The 27,755-nt window shown below is 38.8% G+C and overlaps 1 protein-coding gene across 2 annotated transcripts in view; it reads left to right on the top strand.

The window, feature by feature from the left end:
• LOC107316069 (gamma-aminobutyric acid receptor subunit pi-like) overlaps nt 1-16,605 on the top strand; it is a 42,152-nt gene extending 25,547 nt beyond the window's left edge. The window contains exons 7-10 of one of the 2 annotated variants that reach the window (XM_032445353.2): nt 1,718-1,855; nt 9,166-9,318; nt 10,443-10,636; nt 15,939-16,605. In XM_032445353.2, the coding sequence (XP_032301244.2) occupies nt 1,718-1,855; nt 9,166-9,318; nt 10,443-10,636; nt 15,939-16,250 (797 nt within the window). In that variant the 3' untranslated portion in view covers nt 16,251-16,605. Of the gene's footprint in view, nt 1-1,717; nt 1,856-3,075; nt 3,117-9,165; nt 9,319-10,442; nt 10,637-15,938 lie in introns of those variants that run through there. The other variant, XM_085554585.1, reaches the window with a different exon arrangement.
• Nucleotides 16,606-27,755: the final 11,150 nt, after the last annotated feature.

Raw genomic sequence — 27,755 nt, 5'->3', positions numbered from 1 at the left:
CAACAGAATGGTAAAGAAACTCATTTGTATTAGGCATTATGAATATTTAATCCCAAATTTACTATTCCTGTGGTTAACCCTGTTGAAAGTAGCTGTTCACACCATATCAACAAAGCGCAGGAATGAGGTGTTTTGGGCTTGAGGAATTAGCGAGAAAGAAAACTCACTGTAGTGTTAAAAAGGGATTATTTGTAAAAGTCAAATAACATAGTTTAAGGATCTTGTGTATAAACCTTTTAAACATTTTATAGTTAGTGAGGTGTTAATCCCCTGAATGAAGTATAACATTACACAAAGTGAGCACTATGCTGTTTAAATTTACTGGCTATTGGGAAGGTTCTCCCTCAGGAATCTGTTCACAAATAGAGTTTAGGAATTAGTATTTCAAAGGTATTATCACATGTAGGGTAACAAAAACCTCCTAATTATTCAACTGATGAATATACTTTGAGACAAAAATGTGAAAGAGCCTCTATCTTGAGATATGTTTGTATCTTCTTATTTGTTTAACTGGTAACCAGCATAGTATTCCCTTGAAGTGAAATTTCTGAACTCCCTGTTTTTCCCACATAAAAGAAATGTGTGTAAGGAAGTCAGTACTTTAACATACATTGCAAGAGCCAAAGCCATTATATTAAAAGTACAAAAATGCTCTTTTTTATTTCTGTGATTCCAGAGCTTTGTTCTTTTAGCAGTACGTACCCTTGTGCAATGTATTGCATTATTGTCTGTGAGTGTAATTTACTTACAATTGACTGGAGCCTAAAAATAATCATCTGCTTGTGGTTCTGTCCCCTAAGCTTAGCTATTAACTTGCACAATATGAGTCTGTCAAATACAAGAATGATTGATCTAAGAAAGCTAAAGGAAAAGATGCTCAAATGCTCCCTGTTAACATGTAAATTACATTAACATAATCTTGAATTAATCATATACACTAGTCTGAAAATTGCCTGCCTTTTAATATAATGGGAAAAAGCTACAGAGGTATTTTAGCAATAATTGTGACGCATATTGACAAGTGTGTGCAAAATATAGTTGCCTTCAGATAGGTGATTTGTGTCCCATCTCAGTTCCTAATTACCATCTGAAGGTTAAGAGCAAATCTCCTGGGGCCCCTGAAGTGTATTGCTCTGTTGCACCTTCTGAAACTTCAGCACCTAGGCCCGTGTCCTTGGGAAGGGGCTGAGCTCCTGAGCCAAGATCCATCCCAAGTGATGACCCAAGCACAACATGGAGTGTGGCTCTGGAATGTGGGTCTTCAGGCGTTCATTTATACTGATGGGAAGACTAAGTACACTGTAGTGACCAGGAAAGCTTCTTGGGATGTACAAAGGGCATGCTTAACTTTTAGTCAAATGTTGTAGGCATTGTTGTAGGTTCCTAAAATCTTTAAAGCTTCATAGTTTTTTGCTTTTTAGATGCCATGTGTTACTAATCTCTTTTGTTAGTTTATGTCATCTATACTACAATAAAGGATATAAAAAGCATTGTGTCCAAAAAAGACAGCTTTTAAATGGTAAGGCTTTGCACATTCTATGTTCAGTCTTTGGGAGTTGTACTGCAAACAAATGTTAACATTCTGCCAAAAGTCTCATTATTGTTTATGTCTCATTGTACTTGTAGGCAGACGAATAAGAAACAGCTGAGCCATAACTGTTCAGCACAAATTATTTATTGTGTAAAATAAAAAACCTTGCCTTGTGTACCACTATAGGGGGTTACAACATCAACGATGTCATGTTTTACTGGACTAGAGGAAATGATTCTGTTCGTGGATTGGACACGCTCCAGCTGGCACAATATACAGTGGAAGACCACTTCACTTCGGTATCTGAAGCAGTATATGAAACAGGTAAAAACACCCTTGTAACACCTTCTAGGTGCAGTTTGCAATATGGCTCTGGAAGCAGTACAGCATGGAGGAGCTGAGCATGTTGCTTACTTTTTCTGTAAAGAGACCTGCTACTGTAAAGGCTGAGACTCTGAGAGCATTTTCTTGGAGAACATTCTTTTAGAGGACCGCTCATTACCTATGGAATAATGAACAACACATACTTATTCTTTTTGATGCTGGTGAGTGTTCTTATGAGAAAATAATAGCCTGTAGGTTGGGCATTTAAATTTAAGACGTTTGACTCTGGGTGCTCAGTTCAGGACAGTTCCCAGCCTTTCTGGAAATAGTCACTCTGTTTTTAATAGGTAAAACAGCCACCTCTTTTCAGTCATGGAAACTTCTGTGAAAATACTGTGTGCTTTTATAACTGCAAGAAGTTGGCCTTCGTTGCTAGTGCTTATAGGAATTGTTATATATTGTTTGTGGCTTCTGTCCAGCATGTGGGCAGCAGAGTGCAGACACTTGTTCTGTAGTTAGTCTGCCAAAGGGAAGGTCAGAAGCATTTCCACAGATCTGCAAAGCTTGGTCTTTTATCCCTCGCTCTGAGAGATTTCTGAGATTTCCAGGAGTGCCAAACCTGCTTTCTGCTCCTTGAGTTGCTCTTAGGTTCCTCACTGCTGTTCTTCACTGCATATTTCAATTTCTCTTCTGCCTATGCCAACAAGCCGCCTGCTTATCCCTGTGTGAGGACACATGTATCCTTCAAACCTGCAGTTTCACCAGAGTCTGTTAGTAATTCTGAAATACAGAGATACTGTTTCAGTATGCCATGTTTAGATATTTCTGCTTCAACAATACAGTGCAGAGAAACTTCAGGATCAGATTTCAGCCCTTAGTTGGGACTGAAAGCCAAAGTTATCTAAATGAATATGAAAGTAGAAATGAAATACATAATAGCAGGCTCCAGGATCACAAGGTATCTTGCTACTTACATAACTGACATCTGCTTACCTTCCTCCTCTCTGCAGCTTTAGGTTGAGCAGCATCAGATTCCATCAAAGGAGAACAATTCTCTAACGCTCTTCTGCCCAGAAGGGTATTAGGACCTGTTCACTACACAGGAAGAAGGGAGTGGAAATCTGCTTAATTCTTACCAACTTTTTATTTATCAATTTGCCTATCTATTTATTTGACAGATTCTGGACTCTGACATAAAGCTATCTTAATTTTTTTACTAGGTAGAATAAGAATGATATCCAGTGACTAGAGGCATGGTCTGGTAAGGCATGCTCTTCAGCAAATGATGCTGTTTTCTTCCACTCACACTGTCAGTAGCAATGTGCATAAAGTCAAAATCTGCTCTGTTTTAATATGTTATAATGCTTCCAGCTTAATTTGACTAAGATTTCCCACCTCTACTTTTTTCAGTTCTCCTTTTAAAGAAAGCAATGTTCTCAAGTGCTCTGCAGTGTTTTAAAATGAAATCCCATTTTCCTCTTCACTTTCTGTTGTGTCTGTGATGGAGGAGCTATTTTCTGTATATTTCATAGGAAAGCAATGCCTACTTTAGCCCATATTAAAAGGAAAGCTCCCACATGTTAAGAAACGGTAATCAATTTGGAAGGGAAACTTAATGCTTTGCGCTTTCTTAACATGAATAATAATGTCTGAAAGTATTTTATAAATAACGGTTGTGATTCACAAGGCTGATGCAGAAGATATGAGAGAAGGGCAGTGTTGCTGTATTTCCTAACTCAGCAAAAAAAAAAAAAAAAAAAAAAATCAAAATTTGATACTCTGTGAACTTGAACAGACAGTACAGCTGTTGTGTAAGTGAAATATTGTGCAGCGACGGAGAGCCCAAGTTCACGTACAGCCATAGACAGAGCCAAGATTAGAATATGGCCAGCAAAATCCCTGCGTAAGCAACTTCAGAATACTTAAGAAAAGGACTACATGGATTAATCTTGTTTATAGAACACTGTGTATCACATAATAGTAATCACATTATAATAATCACATAATAGGAAGTTGCTTTGTATAATGTGAACTGGAGGGCTGGCTGGGGTTTTGTGCTGTTTTTGTCTTGGTACAGTATAATTTAATTTTGGACATAGGTAAATTCATTGCTAGAACCACTTCCTGCATGTCTTTAGCTATAATCCTTATTGTACAAACACTGATACATATGCTCTTGGACCCCAAAACCAAGTAAGTGCATCAGTGGTGGCTGGCTTTTTATATTAGTTGTCTAGCCAACACCACCTGCATCCTCAGAGTAACAAATAGTGATGCAAAAAGCTTGCATTTATTATTGGAAAAACATGAAAGCAACTAAAGGCTGTTACAGTCTAGCTTTTTGTGTAAATAATGATAGAAATAAGGTTGGAGTAGACTTCAGCGATTCACTTAATCTGTTCTCATGTCCCAAGACAAGCTCATCTATATCAACAACGTACTTCCTGACAGATGTTCTTAGCAGTAAATTAGACAAACCACCAACGTGTCTACTCCTCAGCTTCTCTAGATGATTTTTTTTTTTCCTGGTGATTATTGTTCACATATTTTCCTTGTGTCTAATCTTGATCTCCTTTGCTACATTTCAGCCCCATTATGCCCTGCACTGTCTACTGTGGATAAGAAAGACAAATTTCCTGCTGATTTTCAGCAACCCTTTCCCCATTTCTCAGACTAATATTTTCCCTCTCTTTAATTCGCATAAACAGTTTTCTAGATCACCTGTCTTTGCTGTTGTTCCTCCATAGACTTTCTCCTATCTTTGCTGATATGCAGCACTCAAAATTCAGTGCCCTGACGTTCTCTGTAGAAGTAGGGAATTACTTCATGCATTTCATGAACTCTGTTCCTCTTTATCCACTTCAGGTAGACATTTGCTTTTCTTACAGAAAATTCCTGTGCACTGCTGACCTCATTCAGCATTGTCATTTCCAGCTAGTAATTCCTGTCTGAGGGCAGGACTTTGTACTTCTGTTGAACTGTGTCTTCTTTTGCTGAGGCTGCTTTTGATACTTGTTTTAATTATGAACATAGTCAGCAAACTGGAGAACAGGACCTGTCCTCTCTGCTTGGTATTTCTAGCTATGCCATGGTGTGCTGTCCTGTTTGCCAGTGAGCAATTTTGGGTGCGCGACAGACTTGCATGGATTATATTTTCACAGCAAGCCGTAGCTAATCAGTCTCTACTAACACTTTTAATCAGTGAAAGAAGCAAAAAGGAGTTTGATACCTCAGGGTAGCTGGCTGCTGCTAACTCTCTCTCTGTGCTGACTGGCAACTTCCCTTAGCCTTGTTCTCACTGCTGTGCTACCATCAAACTCCCAGAAGCAACAAGGGGGGTGAGCTCAGTGTATTCAGCCTAACACGGAGTCCTCAACCCCTGGGTGGAAGCCAGAGAGAGTTTTTTCAGACAGACCTCTCCTCTCAGGAACTGTGAAGTCAGCAAGGCTGCGTATCGAAATGATACTGCTTTGGCAGAACAGAGGGATGGACAAAAACATAGAGTCAGGCTCCTGTCCTTGATTCACACAGATAATAAGGCATTTGCCTTTCTGAAAGAGCCTGCAAAGGGAGCTCCAGGCTGCTACTTGTCTGCAGTCAGTCTGCAGCATTTTTCAGTCTTTCTCTAAAAGCAGAGGCATTACCTTGCTCAATCTTTCTCACCACTCTGCAGTTTCTTATTAGTTAGCAATCAAACATTTCTAGGATTTTCAACTCTCCTTGTTCATGATGTAGTACACTGAGTAATTTCTGTGATTCCCTTTATCTGTTCTCTTATCTGCAGTTGCTCTCCAGTTGTTACTTCTGATAGTGTCATCTTTGCCATGCAGGCCTTATAAATAATCTCAGAACTGCAGTCAGTACAATCTTATCTGAGGACTATCTGGTCGGACTCACCTAAGATTCAAGCAGTTGCATATTCATGTATCTGTTGCTGAGTATGTGCAGCTTGCCTAGCTGAGATCGTTGCTCAAATAATCATTCTAAGTAGAGTTTTCAACTAGAAAAATACAGAACTTTCCATTGTTTACTCTCTTTTTTTCTGATAGTTCTGCAGTGCTTCATAGCCTGTATTGAAGCTGCAAAACAGTTTAGAAAGAAAGCAGTTACGGAAAATGCACTGAAAATATTAAAGCAACATAAAAACATATGGAAAGGCAATGAATTGAATGAACGAGGATGCTGGGAAGAAGGGAGGGATTTTTTGCTAACCTCTGGAAAAGTTGTTTGTACTACAAACAGAAATACATACACATGGAAAATTTCCTGTGGCATAATTGTTTTTGTAAGGGTTTTTTATAGGTAAGCTAAACAGACAGATGTATTGGCAAAGATACCGTGTGAAAGTGTTTTTTTCTTAAGAAATTTGATTTTTCAAACTCTATTTCTGTAAAGCATTTTTGTGAAGATGAAACACAAATTGAGAAGTCTGTCCTGATCTTTCGTTTCTTTCTTTAAGTTAACCACTGAAGAACAAGTAGGAAATGAGGCAGTTTATAAGATCCTGACTGTAAGGAACAGAAAGCTATGGTGGAAAATAGTGTTCGGTATTTGAGACTTTGCTCAGTCAAATAATGTCGTGCTTTTTGAATCTGTTGTAGTTTACATGGAAATAAATAGAAGGCATTGCTGTTTGAGTGACCTTAGCATCCTAATTTCCTATTCTTGGTCAGAGAAGCTGCATTACAGTGGCACAACTTATTTGCTGGTTGAAATTGGAGATGCTGCTATTTTGTAATGTATTTGTTGTATTCAAGTAAAAAAATTGCATAGTAAGAATTACTATTTTGGCAAATAGTTAAGACTGTAAAGTTATGTTCTATACTGTTCCCTTAAAAGGTGCAAGCAGAGAAGAAAATGATGCATCAGTAGGGTTATACCGATGAACCTGTGGGAGATGTACATCACACGTTTTAGCTGGTGCCCAAGGGGTGAGCATACATATTTAATGATAGGGAAGAATGTACTCTTCTTGCCTGACTGCACACTCTGTGCAGGATACCAAAGTGCTTCTTATGTAAAGAGTGATGTGGAGCTTTCTTTTGTTGGTGTGGAATTCATAAAAAAAATCCATAGGAAGCAACAATGGGAACTTGCTCCCATCCCATAACACCCGAAGGCAGGAAACAAGGACACTGGATCACAGGTCATTCCTTTGGGCTCCTCTGCTGGGAGTTTCTGCTGGCAGGGGGAACAGAAAGAGCAGGGATGCAGCATTCTGCTGTTAGATTTTTGCCTTGCTACAGAATGGATGATCCGGAGTGATAAGGCTGCCCATTTGTTTAAGCCAAATTTCAAAGGCAAATTGAAAGAGAAATAAACTGTCTTCTCTTGCATTCAAAAAGATCTATCTTAGACCTGTACTTATTTAACTAATGGGGGAGAAATGCCATTCTGGTATAATTTTTAGGACTTGTAACCTGAAGAATCAGCTGGAACCACCTGAAATTCCCTAAGGATGGAGTATCCTTCTGTTTTCTAGGGTGCTCTTCTACAAAGCAGTAGAGAAAGCTAGAATACATAGAGAGACTGCAGTCTGCTATCTAGATTTGTATTTCATCTTAGCTAGAGCTACTGTCTAGTTTTTTACTTCTGTTCTCTAGTGAATTCTATAAAGCCAAAGTAACTCAGCTGAATGTTCTTTCACTGTGATGTAACATAAGTAAAATCACCTCACCTTTCTTTAGGTTAAGAGTAGATGCACAGGCAGCCGTTCAAGTTCAATGCGTTTGACAATCTATTAGACACAGTAATGCGATGATACTTTCATAAGCACTAAAGCTCTGCAGAATTAGCTGTCTGCACAGAGATTATTTCCATTGGATTATCGAATCTAAACTGGAGCCATTAAATGTTGAGATGACTTCTGTCATAGGCCAGAAACTTGAATAAGTGTTATCTCATTTCAATGCAAGGATTTTGTTCTCAGAGTCAAGCAGAGAGCGGGCTTGACAATATTCAGGAGTTAACCTGACCTGTATTTGAGTTAAATACTGCAAAGGCAGGGTTAGTATTGCGGTGCACCTTTTTAATTTTTGATCTGATTATGGCAACATGGACTTGGATATACAAGTCAAAGTGGATGAGATAAGGTTGTTATTCATCAAGATTATCTCATGTGTCATGCACGTAATAGCAGTAGTGAATCTGTTTACTTTTAAACTTGATAACTTTTGGTACATGTGGAGAGTGGAGGAATCATTATTATGTCATATTTAGCATGGTAAGTATGCATTATGTACTTTTTCTTGCTTCCTGCTTCCTTCAGTTTATTTCAGAAGGAGCTTATATGAATCCTATATATAGGTTGCTTCAAAATTTCCATTGTAAAAGCTCTTCTGAGCTCTTAAGAGAAATGCTGACACCATTATTATCATCCCTTTTTGGAGTCTGGCAAGTAGAAAGCCTTAAGGTTAAAGAATTGCCTTTTCTTTTTTCCCAGAAAAGCCACTCAGCTATAAGCTTTCACATCTCTATTTCTCTTTGTTGTTCACATTGCTTCAGAAATTTATGGCATCGTGAAAAATAACACCAAAGAACACATGAACATTCTAAAGGCTTGTCCATACTCTGAAATTATGGCAAAATGGCAAAGACTCATTTTAAAGTTTGTTATCTTGAACTAGCTTCCCACATACAAAGTTTTATACTTGGATAAATAGAGTTGTTGAGAGATAACAAGGAGAGGATATTGCTGTGTGACCATTCAGTATTGCCTATTTCAGAGTTTTTCCTCTAAGTTTTAAACTTCCTAACTTTTGAGTGCTTTACTTTGATCTACTCTGCACTTCAAATCAATTTTGGTATATTACGTGGATGTCTTGGTAAAAATCTCAGTACTGATAGAAGTACACTAACTTAATGTCCCCTTTTTCACTTTAATACTGTGATAATGGTATAAATAATCTTTGTACCTCCTGCCTCATTGGACAGAGATTTAGTCTGCTGTCCATTTGTATTTCCTTTTTTCCATCAGCCAGAAGCTTGTTGAACTAAACATGTTAAACATACAAAGAAGAACCCTAAAATACAATATTTTTGTGCCTTCAGAAGGAGAATGAACTGCCTACCAAAGGACTATTTAATCCAGTAGTGAAATTGCAAAGACAACATGAGAGAAAGCTGATGTCAGGTTAAGATTAGAAATTAGACATAGTTTCTTTTTTTTTTAACACTATTTTAATCCATGTAATAGATTATTTGGTGGATGCTGCATGTCTTGATGTGTATAGAACTCATACAGGTTGATTGTTTGAAAAATCTTTCTGTGTGTTCATCCTTTGCAATATTTTTTCCTGCTCTTTTCACAGGACGCTACCCCAAGTTAGTGTTTCACTTTGAGCTCAAGAGAAACATCTTGTATTTTATACTAGAGACATACGTGCCATCAATTCTCTTGGTTGTGCTTTCCTGGGTATCATTTTGGATAAGCCAGTCATCAGTTCCAGCCAGAATTTGCATAGGTAAGAAACTGATGAAGCAAAACTAAGCCTCTTGTTGAGAGAATGAAAGGTAATGGCTTTAAGTTGTTCAGGTTTGATATTAGGGAAAAAATTCTCAGAAAGGGTGGTGAAGCACTGGAATGGGCTGCCCAAGGAGGCAGTGGAGTCACTGTCCCTGCAGGTATTCAAGATTCAACTGAGGGATACTGTGGGTACTGATGGGAAGATATGGTTTGGTGACCATGGTGGAGATGGGTTGGTGGTTGGATTACATTGTTTTGTGGGTCTTTTCCAACGATTATGGTTCTAGGAAACAGGAGTCAGAGCATTATGATGCTTTCTGTATTGCTAGTATTTGGAATCGATTTCCAATAGGTGCAGATGCTTCTAAGTTTCATGGAGCTACCTTTCTGGTTTACCATCTGTAGCATGTGGTAGAGATTCCTCTGGAAGCCTTGCTATTCCATAGCAAACAAGCGTCCTTGGGAGCTACAGAGACCCAGAGGCTGGGAGAGCTGCTGTAAGCATAGGAAATCTCCATCATTTTGGAAATAATTTCCAAATATTCAAATGCATGTCATACACAGAATTCTGAGTTGTCTTTTTTGTGAAGGTGAATGATACATACTAATTAACACATGAATAATAAGAGAATTATAACATGAAGTATAGATAATTGCAAGTAAAGGAGATTCTGAAAGGGAAACATGCAGATCAGTTCTGATCAGTCTGCAGGTGGGGCAGGGAAAACACTTCTATGGAACAGCAAAGACAAATCTCACTTTAAACGAGGCTGATGGACAATCAGACTGAACAAAATGATCTCTGAAGGTTTTAATAAAAGCATTTGCATAGTATTGAAATGATATGTTAATAATAAGTATGCTTTCTATGACCTGGAAATCCCTTCCGTTCCAGTTTCCCATCTTCTCAGTTTTCCAAATGCTTTTCTTCATTATTTTTAAGCATTTAACTTCAAGATCATGAGTGTACTTAAAGTCTTTCCAAAATGTTCCACGTTAAATGTTGTGGCATATTAGGAGTTTATGAAGCTCAAGAAAGAGAATCTTGTAGCTTACCAAATGCAACGGAAGGCCTTTTAGTTATCTTTGTTTTATCAGATTTTTTATTTCTGTGTCCCACAGGTGTTACCACAGTCCTCACTATGACAACGCTGATGATGGGAGCCAGGACTTCACTCCCAAATGCTAACTGCTTTATTAAGGCAATTGATGTGTACCTCGGCATCTGTTTCAGTTTCATTTTTGGAGCACTGTTGGAGTATGCCGTGGCTCATTTCTGTGCTCTGCATCAACCCAGTTCAAAGGAAATTCCAAAGGTATTTTGACTCTCTTATTGTTGGCCTGCAAAGCAGACTTCAATTATAACTACTGAAAAGAATGAATTATCTTATTTAGCACTAATAGTAAATGTATGTAAGTGATTTTATATTTTAATATAAGAACAGTGATAACTAAATAACCTCAAGAAATAAGAAGGCAGGTTTTGTATTCCTGAAAATTCTTGAAAGAGAAATCAAACAATGTGAAACACCAGTGTTATACATGTACAGGCATTCACCTTTTCTGTAGCATACACCTACTCGCAGTTCAGAAATTGGGCTGAGCAAGGAGGCTTGATCTTATTGACGTACAGGAAAAACCCCCACAAAGAACACAAGCATTAATCACATACCATTTATGAAACCTGCACATGTCTGGAATGTGAGTCAGCTTACTAGCAGAGAGCTTCATGCCTCAGTTCCCTGTAGCCTTCCACCTACATCTTCTGTCTCAGCAGCTGTGGACTGTGATTCACTTTCTGTTTTGCGTCATTATTATAGCAGTGCTTTTTATATTGCTCTAGTGAGCTTCCCAGAACTTGGAAATGTTGTGAATTATACTTAAAATAATAAAGGATCAAATCAACATAGGCATTTTTTTTAGTCTGGTTGTTGTCATCTTGCTGAAATAATCAGGACAGGTTCGTGAAGAAGTTTTGTCATATCCACCATCTTCATTGTTTGGCAGTGGAAAAGAAATTATTAGAAAGTTAGAAACTGATTGTCTTAAAGCTTTTCATTATAGAACAGAGTCTAGTATGCATGATAGAAAATAAAATTTTAAACAGAAAAAGACAGTGCATTTCTTGATAAGGCACAGAAAATGAGTATATGACCAAAAATACAGGAAGAGATTTGGTTGGCTGCTGTAAAGGTTAAATGGACAGAAAAAAAAAGACTGTAAATGATTTATACCAATGGTATAATGGCAAATGGCTCAACAGAGCTCCTCAGCAGGTTCAAGAAACAGGACAATGACTTCTAGTACTGAATCTTAAAAACAATGAAGGTAAGCTAAAATGCAGTAATGTAGGATTTTGTCTGTATGAATGTCAGATGAGTTCTATAAATGCACAGAACTGTGTTTAAACAAAAGTGCCAAGAGATCTGGTTGTGTGAAGAAGGTTTGAAAAAGGGGCGCAAAGGCTCCCCTTGGGCTCTAAAATGTACAATCTAACTGGGGAATGACTTCAAATGAGCAAATGTTGGTTATGATTGAAGTTTTGAGTGGAAAGCCTTAAAGTCATTTTTTTCAGGCAAGGTAGCATCAGTAACAATTCCCTCTGAGCATATCCATCTTGTGAAGTAAGTGGCTGTCATTTGCTCATGGAGTGGAAGAAAAAAGAAGGCTTATTGGAGGTTTGAGTAAGAAAGCCAAGTGTTTCAGTGCTGCTCGGATGATTAAGCATCTTTGGATCTGTGAAGGGCATTAATGACTGCCTTTGCCTCTGCCTACCTGAGTCAGCATCTCTTTCTTATGAGACACAGATGCCAGTGCCTATAGGTGGAGCAGGCATGAGAACTCAGACTTGAAATGTGCGTGGAAGTAGGTGGGGGCACAGCCCCTCAAGCAAGCAAGGAAGAAAGACTTTAAGTCCATCACAGAATTGCACCTTATGACTAAAAGGGATGCTGTGACACTTTAGGCACGTTTCCTACTTCATCTTCTTCATCAGGAGTGAGCAAATCCAATTCGCTTCTTGCCCACAGAAGCACAAGCCACATAGGGAAGAGGTAGCTAGTGATTCCTGGGTCAACTCAAAGACTTAGAATAAGGAAAATGCCTGTTGTGTCTTTTTTATACTGTAGCCAAGGAGACGTGCGCTGCTTACTGAGCAGGGTGCCACTGAGAGCACACCTGGCTTCTATTTCTCATTTCTGACTGTGAAAACAAAATATCACAAGGATGGAAATACTAGCTAAAATGTCATGTCTCTGTCTAGCAGGTACTTAATAAATTTCTTTGTGATTATTGTCACCACAAATGTGTTCTCCTCATTATCTCATGCTCTTGTGGACTTTGGATAATTAGAAATCTCACTTCCTAGTTTGCTATTCTCATACAAGCCAATACCACAATGCACTCAGAATTATATAAATATGTTTAAGAGGTGAATTGGAAATATAACTGTCTGCCTTGCATGGGAATTAGTTGTGCTGCTTTCTGCTTTGTTCTTTAAAACACTGGTGCACTGGCATATGAAATATTTTTGAGGCTGTGAGGATCCAATCTGTAGTCTGAAGTAAAAACTGGAGAAGCGGCTCATCATTTCTGTTCTATGGCAATGTTCATGTTGTGTGGACTGGTACCTGCAGAAACAGCAGGATCCACCTGCTGTGAGGAAAGTCAGACTGACTGTGCTATTCACGTCAACTGTGTGGCAGGCTGCCTGAATGGAGAGGCTGTCTCTCCAAAATCTGGTGTTTCTCCTCTTTCATACAAAGGAGTGACCCCTATAAAACAGAGAAATCTTCCTTGGACTTGATCTGTCTTTCACCACTGTGTTTTCCTCTGTGGCAGAAAGGGGAAAAGGCTGAAAACTGAAGATTACATGGGTAGTGTTGTGAATTTATGGCATTTCTGTGCCAGCATCTTGTGGCCTGTACAGACACAGAAGAAGCTGCAGGTGTGCGACACGCTTGGTTGAGATATTATTAATCTTGAGCACCTATATTATTCGGTAGCAGTAACAGCTTTCCTCAGTTCTGCTGGCTGTAAGATGTCAACAGAAACTTCAGCACACCCGACAGTAGCAGATGATGTACCGTACTTTTCTAGAGTGCTCTTGATTTTTTTTGTATCCCATCAGAGTTCTTAGTGCCAGCTGCCATCATCTTATTGGCAGCTGGAATGCAGGGAAGTAACATTTAAAATTAGAGCCACCATTTTTAATGTGGAGCATCTTAATCTATCTTTGCATTCAGTTCTCCATAGCAACCTGGAAAAGTCCCTTGATAGTCCCAGGTTATAAGACAGCAGTTCTTATAAACTAGTGATTGTGATTCCTTTCGATTAGTTGTGCCCTTTTTAAGCAAGTGATACAGAACATTTGCTGTAAATACATTTGAGAGATCCCTACCTTGGCACACCACGAGGGGAGCTGAGTACATGTGCACCACTTTTATAAATGTCTAATGGAGAGTAGAAGATAGTTCAGAACAGCCTAATAAAGCATCAGCCTCCTGTGAATTGTTCACATGCAGTTGTGTGAAAAGAAATATGGCACGTACGCCATGTCCTTTCATGCTCTGCAGTATAACTAATTCTGTACTGACTTTTAGCCAGCCCTACCTGAGAGACTAAGAGACTCAGGCTGACGAATGCCCTAAATGCTGCCATTTTTGAAGTCTAGATGTTATTTTTTCTCTGTTTCCTTTTCTAAAATGTAAGAGTGATGGTGGGGAGGTGGTGGAAATCAGGATCTTTCTGGCAGGTTTCTGTATTTTGCTCAGTGCTGGAGCGCTGGGTGCCCTTGGCCAGCAGCATTGCATGGTTTGAGGTGCCCAGCAGTGTTCCTGATGCTCTGCTGGGCTGGTGGGTCTTTCTGAAGCAGAAAAGGATATTTCTAACAGCCGGGTCACACAAAAAACTCCAGATCTGAGGTGTTGTTTGGTTTGTTTAGGCCTCAGGCTGGAGGTTTGAGGATTGATCCTCTTTGTGCTTCATAAGCAGCTTTTCATCCTGTCCTTTGGTTTCCAAAGTCTCACATAGCTGCAGCAGGCTAGTTGTGGGGTGAACAAGTTTTTGTGGTTGGAGTATTTTTAGGATGACGCATTGTGATGAGCTGCATTTATCTCTCTCTAATAAAGCATACTAGGCTTTTTTTTTTTTTTTTTGGCAAATGGGAAATGAATAGCAGTAATAATCCCATTTTCTAGCTCTATCTGTTCTGTTTCACTGATTCACAGGACACTGTCCAGACTCTACTTTAATTTTCAAGGACATTACTAATTTTTAGATGGCAAAAGACCCAGAAACCAGGCCACTTGCAAGTACCCTGTGCAGAAGAACAATTCTGCACCGGCATGGATGTCTGTCAGGTGGCTTAATGAGTTCTCTGTGCCTTTAAAAGCTGCATTTTTTTTCTAAATGAGCTTTTTGTGTGACTGTACCTATGAATTTCTGTAGAGTTTATCCTTATCTAATGTAGTTTTTCCTCATGCAAATAGAAAAAGTGGTTTGCTCAAAGGCAAGTGATTTTGTGTTCTACATTTCACAAATGAGTTTTTGGCCTTTTTTTTTTTTTTTTTTTGCTTCTGTGCTACTCCTTGCTCTGGAAGGTGATAAAAGCATCAGAAGAAAAATAAAGTTGTGTAGAACAGCTCAAAGACAATTCCCCTGTTGAACTGTTCAGAGTTAGGAGCAGTCTAGATATACATCCGGAGCCAAACTCTGGGGCTTGGATCTGCTGGTATCTGCAATATCTCAAACCAGAGTAAGACTCCAGAACTTTTATGGAAGTCTGTTTACAGCTGAAGCTGCAGCTGATGTCTAATCCCTTGTCCTCTGAGTCAGTAGCAGAAAACGCACTGACTTCAAAGGGTAAAGATTTCATACATGAACTCCATGGCTCTGAGCCATTTCTAATCAAAGAAACAAAACCCACCAGAACACCAGACAGCTTATACAACATTCTCCAAAGAGCTGCCTTGATGCAGTGAAGCACATGAAAATGTGCTTAACCTTAGTATAACTTTGAACTTAAAATGTAAGTTTCAGGACTTGAAACGAAGTATGAGCTGTTTGGTTCTGAAATAGTTGTGGGGCTTTTCCCTCTTTATGATCTTTTTCGTTTTATTTTTTGCATTTTGGTTTGTTAGTTTAACTAATTCAGTTTTCATTATGATTGGAGCACCCAGCAAGAGCTTGATTTGGGGTACAGCCAGCTTGACCAACATCTGCCATCTCAACCATGTTCTTCATCCCCCAACCGGGGCTCTGCTTTACTTCTTTGTAGAAATTATTGCAGAAGATGAAGAAGATGACTAGTTTTTGTGGATTTGCTGCTATGTTAAGTAAAGCTTAGTGGGCTGTATCTGAATGCAACCAGCTTTGCACTGTGGTCCTGTGAAAGTTTTTGTGGTGAGCTGTCCTATAAGTTGGTGTGTTTCTCCTGTATATGGAGGCTTTGAAAGCTGAAAGGTACTGTCTGTACCTGTGGTTGCTCATCCTTGGAATCAATGAGTAAGCCACAGGAAGAGCTGTAGGAAAAATCCTATTATTTGCTTCAGCTCTAAAGTAAATAGGGCAATGAAACATGAACTTATGTTCTTGCTGTGCTGTTTTGTTTCTTGTCAGGATGAGGATGAAGGGACTGAAGAAGAAAGGAATGGAGTTCTGGCAGCAGTTGCTAACAGTTGCGGTGCTTCTGACAACATGAACAAAATTGGTTCAGACAAGGGCAGCAAAACCAGCATCAGTGGCAAAAAGGAGAGAAATAAGCACAGTGGGTGTAGCTCACCAATGTCCATTATGAAAAGTCTTTTCTGTATCTTTGATTGTTTCCATGTTAAAAATCCTTACCACATAGACAACTATGCCAGATTTTCTTTCCCATTATCATTCATCATAATTAATGTTTTTTATTGGGTATATTATTTGTATTTCTAAATCTTTTGAGGTGTAAAACTGTCACGGCTCAACATCTAGATATACAGTTGGTGAAGTTACAGAAGAAGGAGAAAGCTGCCTTAGGGAAGAGGGATATGAGTGGACATGCTCTTTTTACAAGCTTTTATGCCAAGACTCGTTAGTTCTCTTTTCTGCTATTAAATGACTGTCATCTGAAATTGGATTTCCTTTTAGCATGCATGTCCCATGTTACACTATTTGTCAATAGCCACAAAGTCCTTTTTTGATATTCTAATGGCCAACTTTGTAAAATAAAAGTTATACTATGTTTGTTTCTGAATTGTATTGGAAATATTTAAAAATAAAGATAATGCAGTGTAATTTTCCTACTGTACTTTCAGTATTCGATTCCTTCTTACTTTCTCAATAATGCATAATTTTTCCAGATTATGTAAGAGTATGTCTAATTGCAGATTAAAGTCTTTTTGCTTGTAAGAAAGTTTTGAAGGCGTAGGCTACCATCACCCTAACAACATGTGCAGCTTTGTAAAGTCACAAATACATACCAAGACCCATTCTTTATATTGACCTCCCTTAGGTGTGAGTCGGTTTTCTGAACATGTGCATGGCAGAACATAGAAATGGGCTGGAGACAAAAACCAAAGCACCACAAAAGCTATGTCCAGACAGGTTTATTTCCTAAGTGAGGGCATAGGTGCTGGCCAATCCTGAATGGAATGTGGCCATTTGTGCTATGCCCTTCCCAGTTGCAACTGCCTATTTGCATAAAGATGGAAAGGTGTACTTCCTAAAGTGACAGAAAAAACCCTGGATACTAAATAATTTATGATGAGGAGATGGAAGTTTTTACACAGAAAAAAGTGTGAGTTTGATTTGCCCTCTCTTACAGCAAAATCTATGGATCTAACTGTATTGTAAGCCAAAGAGGCACTTCACATGAACATCAGAATATTTATTTCTAATGTTTTTAAGCAACTTAATGCCCCATTGGAACACTCCAGTCAACACGTATGGCAGTAGAAGTTAAGGACATCCATCTGCTGATTTGAGTCCTATTTTCAGCACTGTGGTTGCCTTTATTATCAGTGCAGTAGTAACCTCATATAAGTCTTCCTATTGTTGTGTCTCTTCATTGTTTTGCTAATTATTTTAAGAGGACTGTTATGTCTTTTGACGTGGGAAAATATATTAGAAGAATATACGTAAGTCCCACGTTTTCACCCTGCAGTTCAAAAGTAAATGAAAGATAAGATCAGTGATTAAAGGAAAAATACACCACAGAAGAAAAAGATGTAGCCCTTCTGCTTTCTACTAATGGCTCTTGTAGAGAGGCTATTGAAGGGCTGACATTGCTGGTACAATTCACTTCCTGCAGCAGTAGATGGAGCTAATTAACTACTCTTCATGATTGAATGAGCAAATGTAAATGGCAAGTTCTAGTGAAGGAGGACTCCAGAGGAAAGCTATTACAAGCTGACATTTGTACTATGGTAACTGGGTCATGTTTACAGTGACAGATTAATTAAAATCAGACAAAAAAGCATTGTCAGGTGTGTTGTTGAGGACTCGCTGCTGGGTTTTTTTGCAGTAAAGGTCAGGTTTCTCAAGCCTAGACTGCTGTTTCCAACATTTTAGCCACCTAACTCATCGTATTCTGGCAGTCTGCAAAGGTAACATCAGGACCCCAGTTCCTTGTGCTTGATGTGTGACTTTTCTGCTCTTATGTCCAGGTTTTCTCCTACAGGTTATGTTTCAAGTCAAAGCAGCAGAATACCAGAATATTTCAAGGTAGGCAGACTAGTGACAGTCCTGATGGTTTTCTTGTAAATATTTATAGATCCTATGTAAATATTCACAGTCAATTCTCTGTCATGCTGCTAACAGTTGACACAAGGATCAAATTAATCTTAAAATCCAGTTTAAACCCTTTGGAAAAGTTTCTCTCATAGATAGAGTTTGCTGAAATGTGGGAAACTGAATGGGGGAGCTTCTGGGTCAGTCAGAGGTCGCTGCAAGAACAAGCTCTCTGCCTGAGTGCTGAGGGCTGAGATGGCCTCTGCAGGGACCTCTGGGTCTTGACAGCACTTACAGCTGATAGGCTTGACATGATTTCAAACTCTGTAATGGAGTTGCCATTACTTGTTATATAACTTCATAATTAAGACCAGGGGTCCACATGAATCATATTTCCAATTTTAGCTCTTTATCAGTCTCCATCAGGAGATGTCTTTTTTTTGCGTCAAAGTCAAGCTTTCCATCCTGGAGAGAAGAACAAAGGAGCATTTGAGGATGTTTTGATCTGATGTGATGGGATTCTGGCATTTTTTTCAAACTGGGATGCACCCTATTTTCCCATTCAAATGCAGCCAAAACTTCAGAAGACAAAAAAACTGTAAGACTTTAGCACTGTCACATGCACACAACCACACCTGATTCCTTTTCAAGCTCTGCTTTGTATTTACATTTAATTCAGATTTAACAGCTGGATGACTTCATCTGTGTTGCACAAGCAGCTGAACTGCTGTTGCTTTTCTTGCTAAAGCATGTAACTGATCACCTAACCAGGACAGGAGAAAGATTTGATACCAGTATTATTTGATCTCTCAGAAAGTAGAGGAATGTCTCTGGTTTAAAGGCAGGTCAGGAATGGATCCAGAATCTCACAGCAGTAGCTCTAGCTGAAGCTTAACTGTCTTGGAGGAAGAACAAGCAAAGTCAGAAAAAAAAAAAACTGAATGAAAATTTATAATGGATTTCAAGCTCGAGCTACAAGTTGACACTCTCAGCTTGTCTGCTCCTAACCCTGATGCTGATGTTAATGATGTTGCTATAAGGAGCATTCATTTATTTCAGAAACAATATCACAATTGTAGGATTTGCTAGCATGGGGAAAACTGGTGTTATATGCATTAGTATACCTTTGGAAGATGAAAAAAAAAAAGAAAAAAAAGGAGATAATCTCCTCTTTTCCCATTGTTAAACCAACGATCTCCCTGATGAGGACACTCTATGATTCCAAAAAGAATGGGGACATGACCAAATGTTCCTTGTTTTGTCCACACAACTGCTCACTATCTCTCTTTATTTGTTCTTTTGACCATGAAAGAAGGAATGAACAGGAATCATTTAACAGTGCATTAGTCTCTTCCGGGGAACCTTCTGTACATTTAACAACATTTAAATGCTAATCCATTAGGCTCATTCACTGAACTATGCTATACTTATGGCTAATTCAGTCTCAGTCAAAGAGATCACTACTTGCAGAAGGAGGGTTTTGTTGATATTTAGTGAATACAGCTGCCCTTTCCTGAGGATTTTTTCTTTCTTGTGAAGAAAAATAGACCTGCAAGAATAGCTTCCACCCTGAGTTATCTACAGGTTGGCAGTAGGGATCTGGTTCAGTCCTTGCTATAGTTCTTTAAGGTTTACACTGACATCACATTTCTGACAGGTACTGAGAGTCCTGGCTTCCCAAAACAATATAATCCTCAAAGTAATAACGTAGCAGATTAAGGTATGCGTGTAGCTAAATATAAACTGAATGCTCTCAATGTCTTTCACAGAAAGATGAATAAGAGACCGAGTGTATTTTCATCACCTTTTCCCATCACTCTTTATCACTTTTGTATAACTGCTGTGCTCAAGCATTATTCTCAGTACCTTTAGACATTCTTTTGTAATGAAAAATTCTGGGATAGTTCTCTATTTATTTTCTTTGAAAGTAAAATCTGAAATACAGTGTGTGGATACTCTAAAGAATTTGAAGTCTGAAGTTTCTTATATTGTAGGATAATTTCAATTATTAGGGCCCAACTATTAAACCTTTTCACACCCTACTAGTCCAACTTTTTACTAAACCTGATAACTAAGATAACTCCAGAGATAACACTAGAGATTTCCAGATTTTTCCATAGAGTTTCACATATGGATGCCAGATACATTGCAGACTGTACCATTTTAAACACTAAGCCCACAGACTTACATTCTTATTGCAGGTGGAACAAATGGCCAAGCTCAAAAATGCAGGCTTCTTGTTCTGTAAATATACTTGGCAGCACATTCCAGCTACTGCCTAAAGCCTCACTTAGGCTTTTTGAAAGTGAGGAGATACAATGTCCATAATGGTAGAGATTTTCTGCAGATGATCAGTCGCTCTATGCACCTCCAACAAAATATTATTGTAAGGCACCAAAGGGAAGAGACAATTCCATTATTTCTACCTTAATGACTTCACTCATCACTTCTGATCCAGTGATTTCAAAGTTGCATTTGCTTTATGCTGCCACAAATACCTTGGAGTGTTTGGACGGTTTCACACCTTTGTTTCTATAACCCAGTGTACCTTTTCTGTAAGCAAGTGCACATACTGTGCCGAGCTGAATTTCGCTTATGATACATTGCTTGAAATAACATGCAACCAAAACCTGTTTCAGTATCTTTTGTATGTCTGCATACATTTCTATTCTAGTTTTAGTATTCCCCTTTGCTGAAGGTCCTACATTGTTTTAGATAATGTCAGGTCTCCAGATGCACTGCTGTGCTGCATGAAAGATGACAGAAGGACAAGCCAAAATAATCAATTTTAATGATATTTCAACACCATCCTTGTCTTGTGTCATTCCTGCGTATGCTGCAGCCATCAATCTGTGTTTGTCTAAAAGGGTCTGTGCCAGAGCCTTAAATGTAGATAGGGCTGAAGAGGCCAATTTGTTATGATTTGACAAGGTCTGGCCTCATCTGGCAATCCAGTGTGGATGAGTGTCTCTAGTGAATTGTGCATCCATTTTCTCAGATCCAAATTGCTCCATTAGTTTTCAAGACCCTCTTATCTCCATGCTGCCTCTGTCCACCCTGGCTTATCATATAATAGGAAGTTTTCTGTATCATCCAGTTTCATCTGTATTGGCTTTCAGTGGGTACATGCTGGTAGTGGAAGAGTCACTCACCCCAAAGTGTCCATCCAAAATGTAGGGGTCTCTTCTTTGACTATGGCCCCTCTTGTCTTCTTGGGTTAATTTCTCCTTTGGATCACTATCCACACCATGGGGAACCTCTATCCATTCTTCTGCCATCAAGGATGTTCTATAGAATACTTCAGAGACTGAAGCAGATTGGATGAACCGTGCTTGAAGCCAGATGTTTTGATATATATACCCATTGACACACACTCCCTATTTTTCTGAACCCATTGTTTCATTTTCACCAAATGTGATAAAGGAATAGATGTCTCCAGGGTAGATTGTTCCATCAAGCTTTATGATAATAGATCTTCAGGTTAGAGAGACATCTGACTACTTCCCCAACCAAGAAAAACAAAACAGCATGAGCTTGAACACTTTTGAATCCCAGAGAATGCATGCTGAAGAAAGCACACTGCAGTGCCTCAAATGTAAGGAAAGCTTTGGTGACAATTTACATCTTCCAGACTTGAGAGTCTATCAACACAGAAACACAAATCTGGAGAAAATCAAGCTTCGTTAGCTCTAATATTCATGAGCTGTTTTTCTTCTCTGGTCCTTGGAGACTGAATGCAAAGCAAAAGGACAGAGGCACTGCTTTCTGCTTTTTTACTGAAGCACAAAGGGAGTCAGAATTTACGCCTTCAGCCTGTTGTGTGTGAAAACTGTACAAATGATGCTGCTATTGCTATAGAAAATATTTATGTCCCTAATCTTCCTCTTGCTCTCATTTCCTTCCCACTTTCCTATTTCCTTCATCTTTGTAAGTACTCTCCTTTGGTACTAGACTGGTGTTTTTTCAGCTGAATTTAAATCTCTCTCTTGGTGACATGAGTGGAGTAAGAATCCATCCTTCTGCCTTCACCTCCAGCCCCTGTGGCTCATAGAAATCAGGCTGGGACATCAAGGAAATGGAGTTAGTGGAGGAAGGGTCTTCACCTTCATAAAGAACAATTAAAGCAAAAATATTGGTCTGTAGCAGCAAGAGATGTTTTGTATTCATCTGTCAAGAGGACTGTGAATTTGCAATCCCAATTCAAGTGCAGGTCACTGGAATTATACAACATATGCAGAAGATATTTTATCTAGAACCTGAAACATAAAATGGTGATCAGAAGAGGGTGCTCTCAGCTCATGTTCTTTTGCTGTTATTTTGAACACTCTGGGAGTCTGCAGAATTTTCTTCTCTCTTTGTTGGGATTAATGATTTCTTTTTCAAAATGTTTTCTGGATATTTTCAGTAAATAGATCATCCTTTGTGATGCACCACATGAAAAATATAGGCTCTAATCTTCAATTAATTCTACATTTCTAAAATACTTAGAATGTTCTCATGAATATAACTATAAGCCATTCCACAATTAACTCACTCCATTTGTGTCCAAACTACTTTTTTGTTATGTTATGTCTTGTGAAGCCACTCTCTGGTGATATTTATGTTTACAGGAATAGAATTGCCAGCATCCATATCTGAGTGCTGAGGAAAACTTAAAACTGCAAGAGGAGCTATTCATCCCATTAACACTCAGATATTTCTCCAGGCATGAAAAAGTAATAATAACATGTAACTTCTGTGATCAATGTCAAATTATTGAAGTAGATGAAAGACCTAAGTATTCACAAGCGGTTGATTAACTGATCTCTAGAAAAGAATCACAGAATCAATAAGGTTGGAAACAACGCTAGGATCATCCAGCCAACAATCAGCCCATCCCCACCTTGCACACCAATCCTGTCCTTCAGCATATCTCCACGATTCTGAACACTTCCAGTGATGGTGACTCCACCACTTCCTTGGGCAGCCTGTGCCAGTGCCTCACCACTTTCTGAGGAGATATTCTTCCAGATAGCCAACCTGAGCCTGATTTCACAGACAGAATAAGCCTTTTAAAAATTAGTTGATACACGTGCCTACCTTTGTCATTTTTTAGAGGGCCAGTCATGTAAGGTGTTGAAATTGTACTGTGCACTCAGCCCTGGAACACAGGATAAGTCACAGCTATAACCCTTGATTTCTGTGGGATCGTTTTGCCTGCAAAACTTACTCTGGGTAAGTTCAGGTAAAAGGAAGGCACTCTCCTTTAGTTGGTGCAATGTAGTGCTTAGCTGTGGCCTAGCCTGCTGCTGGAATAGATCTCTGATTCCCCACTATTTCACTTTTTCTAGTAGCACTTGCATTTGCACAAAGTGTCTGCAGCCATTTTTTCCCATTGCATACCAAAACTGCCTCTTGGGGAGGCTCACACCTCTTGTACTCAATAGAAGTGATTGAAATGGTTTGTAACAGGACTCTTGCTCTGTGTTCATATGTGTATATATATATATATATGTACAGACATTTACATGTACAAACGTTTCTTGTAAAAACATGGTTTTATGAGTTAGTTCCTTTTGTACTCAATGACTGCCCTTCAGTTATGAACATCAACAGATCAAAAATCAAAGCAAGAAATAAACGGCTCCTGCAGTCCATGTACAGAGAGGAGCTGCTCCACAGAGTGGCCTCTTGGGAAAGAGCTAAGCAAGCAAGAAGAAGAGAAAATAGCCTCCCTGCTTCACTCTGTAGGCTTCAGTTGGTGTGAAAATGGTTGATATTTTCTGGGACTCTGAATAAGGAAAAGATTTCCTCCACCAATTTAGGTGCAGGTTTTTGCTGTTCGCTGTTTTTCAGAAGAGAGTGAAGAAAGTAAAGTGAAGCAACAGCAAGCACAAAAACAAGAGCAATTTCCTTATGTATGGCTGATCTGAAATTGCCATGTAACAAAGCACATAAGCTGTCACTGCTGTTCTAATGATTTCTGCCCAGGTACTTGCAGTTCCTGCTCTCCTCAACATGACAGATTGAAAATAAAGTACATAGTGGGCAGCACTTCCCTTGCTGCTGGAGGAGAAGCAGGTGCTGCTTGTTCCTGGGCTCACATGGATTACTGTGACATGGGATTCAAAGATATGTCAGAGAAAAACTTGTGAGTTATTGGATATCCGTCACATAGGGAAAAAGGAAGGCCAAAAACCACAGGTCACTCTTGTAGCTACTTAAGCTGAGTGGGCCAGTGTTGAGGATGCATTAAAAAGTCATAGGGGAAAGAAGGAATGGAGGCATCAGGTCAACAGCAACTGGCACAGGTAGAAGGCAGTACACAGATGCTAATCATACCAGTAGTGAGAGACACTAGCACATAGAAAGCAGTTGCAAAGTGATGTTCATGAAATCATGACCTCTCTGAGATTAGGACAGGGAGAACAGATATTAGTGATCTGCACTGCAGCTAAACTACTGCAATGCAGACAGAAGAATTGTTTTACCCTTAAGATCCAACAAATTTTACAAATAGAAATGTGTGTACAGTGTGACCTGAGAGCTGGTAACACTGTACTCCCACTGCTGTCCAGAAATCAGTCAGATCTACCTAAGGGACCATAACGATGTTAACATCAACCTTAGTTTCTAAATGCTACACCACAGTAGCAGAGGAGTAATGAGAGCCCCACAAGATGACACTTCAGAGAATATCAATGTTTTTCACCTGTTTTCTAGACAAGCATCCATCCCAAATGATGTTCTTGCTTTTGCAATTGATGAGATGTAGCCAGATAAAAGTCTGAAGGTCTGATTTTCAACAGATTTTACTTCCCCTTGACAAACCAGAAGGAGAACTGTAGCCTCATAGCATCAAGATTTTGAATTCTGCAGTGCTAGGCCCATTGCTGACTCTCTTGGTGTCTTTTAATTTGGAGTTGGAACCTCCCCACTAACAGAAGTTCAGAGCCTTCCATGTGAAAGTCTTTGGTTTAATAATGCAAATTGCCATCATCAGCTATATGTTACTCTTAAAATAAAAGTAATAAGATTTTAGGCTGACTTTGGGCACTCTACTCTTTTGCATCTGGGAGCACCTGGACTATTGGGGCATATTTCAGGCCCCATTTATTTGATTCTGAGATGACCTTTATTATCAGGGCAAGTGAAGGCACAGATAAATATGTTTGTCAGAAGTTGTATGGTGATGAGAAATGTTTGATTTTCATCAACAGTGTGTTCTATTCAAAGGCATTTCACATACAGAAAGACTCTGTATCATCATCACAAGCTCTAAATCACAGCTTTTTGGATGTGGAAAGCCAATAAAGGTTAATATATTACACAAAACAATTAGCTGTGAACTATTTTGTGTTAAAAAAAAAACAAACACCTTTCTTGTATTTAAGGGAAATTTAAATAAAATGTCTGAGATAACTCCACATAGTCTCTGTAGCTGAGTGGAAAGAGATAATTGCCTTTCACAGGGAGTCATCCTAATACTTACTTTTGATGCCTCAGTCTGCAAGCTGAATTATTCTACTACTGAAAATACGTATGGACAATGAGCTGTTTTCTATAAGTCACAACAAGGAATTTATATTCAGTATTTCTACCTTGGTTTATCTCTAACTCCACCAGCACTTTCAGAGCCAGCAAACGACCTGTGAATAGCTGCTCCTCTGGCCCCAGTATCTGAGGGAGCAGCAAGCTGTAAATTGCCATGGCTGCACATATCCTTAGCCATTCACACATGTTGCTTGCAATGTTCCCATGAAAATCTGATTTGATTATACGTACAAGAGTAGATTTCTATGAATTTCTTATTGCTATTCAGCTGGTGATTCACCCACACATAATTTTTGTTTTATTATTCACTAAAAATATTTTATTGTTCACAAACACACATGGTCTGAAAGCTGATACTAAACCTGATTTATCTGCATTGATTAGTGATGATTTCACAGTAAAAAAAAAATAAAAAAAAATATTGCCAGTATATTTTCTGCATGGAAATGTAAGGATATTCTGATTATAGATCCTGTTGTAGATCCTGTTATCCTATCACACAAGCATAAGGATCTACCTTTGCTTCTCAGCTTTTGGATCAATGCTTAATCACTCTTGAGTGAATACCACTTTACTACACAGAGGAGTGTTAGCAGAAGAGCTGGGATGTGATCAGTGATTATCCGTGGGATTTTGGACCTGTGAGGAAAATATGAACAAGAAAATTAGAACAAACCTTTAAAAGTCTTTGGAATGTAACATATATTTATAAAGTCAGCATGGATTTCTGCAGAAAACTAAGGCTGAGAGCATATGACTGATCCTGCACCCCTTGCCCCCTGCTGGTGAAACCTGTGGGGATCATCCTCAGATTTTTTAAATGAATGAAAATTGAACTTTATAACAACAGCTGTTGGGTTTTGATTTAAGACAGGCATCTGCAAAGTTGATCTTGTTTTCTTTGTCAGTAACAAAAAATAAAATGAATATTTTATAGTTAAAATTCATTTATGTGTAAAAACCCACAAATCTATTTCCCCATTGCAATAACTATAATTGTATTGCTTCAGATAACCCACAGACTTCTCTATAGGACAGAGAACCATTCAGTACCATGTGAATTCCATCCTCAGAATAATCACAGCTGGTGCATAGGGGATAAATAACTGAATGAAGGTTTGCAGTTCTATTCTCCCTATTCTGACATGGAGATTTCAGCTGTTTGTGGAGTTGTGTTGGGGCCCTTCATCAAGTAAGATGTTTGATCAGGAAAGGCTTTTCAATAATCCTGTTTTTGTTAGTAGAACTGTACTTCTTTTCTCACTTTTGGGATATGTTAAGGGTCTATATCTTTGATAGTGACATTGCAAAGACCAAAAATCTTTATGTGATGTGCTGTAGGCCTCTAGGTAGGGGATTGAATGTTGATCCCTATGCTTAAATGCTTTGCTCAAAGATAAGCGATAACAGTGCATTTAATGTGCACCTACTGCCTGTATGCAAGTAGTTCTCCTGAAATCTTGTCTGTGAGAAGACTGAGTCTGTTTGAGTCTATTGCCAGGTGAGACAAGTTAAATGTGAACTTGTTGGTTTTGTTTATTCATAAAACCAATATTTAGTGTTGATAATGCCCCTGGAAGTGTAGACTTAGGAAATAAAACTTCTATTTTTAGCCTCTTTGTTTGTTCAAATTCTACAGACTTAATGTGTCCTTTTTTATCCTGATATGTGTTCATATATTTATTTATTTATTTATATCTATTTTTTTGAATGCACCTGTGGCTGTGAGCAGGTCTTGAAACTTTCTGGCTAACACCCAGGAAAAGGCTTATAGAAAGATAAGAAAGGAAAAACCCAATTGCTTGGCAGCTATTGTCCGCAGGCATTATTTTCCTGGTCCAACTTTGTGGGTGTGTGTAAGTCTTCATGTGAAAGAGATCCAGGCTGAGACAATTTCCAGAGCTCCATTGTGTAATAGTGCTATACCCATGGCCACCTTCTAGCTGTGTAAAGTGAAGGGGGGAACACAGGAAAAAAAGCAAGAAATGTTGAACCAAAGATGTAATGCTTTGAAGAGAAGAAAACGTCTCTGAACTTTTAGATATGACAGCTGCATTTTATTTATCTGTAATGCAGTATTTTGTGTTACTTCTCTGTCAGGGAACTAGAAGCTCTGTGAGTCTTGGGGAAAGGCTGACAGAAAGATGATTCTGTGGGGATTTCAATCTTGCTAATTTATGGTCTTAGTTACACTGC

This window comes from Coturnix japonica, chromosome 8, assembly GCF_054131305.1.
Source record: "Coturnix japonica strain WE chromosome 8, WE-NBRP24, whole genome shotgun sequence".
NCBI classification, from domain to species: Eukaryota; Metazoa; Chordata; class Aves; order Galliformes; family Phasianidae; genus Coturnix; species Coturnix japonica.
The sequence above is the reverse complement of the archived record's forward strand: the minus strand, read 5'-3'. Positions and strand labels throughout refer to the sequence as shown.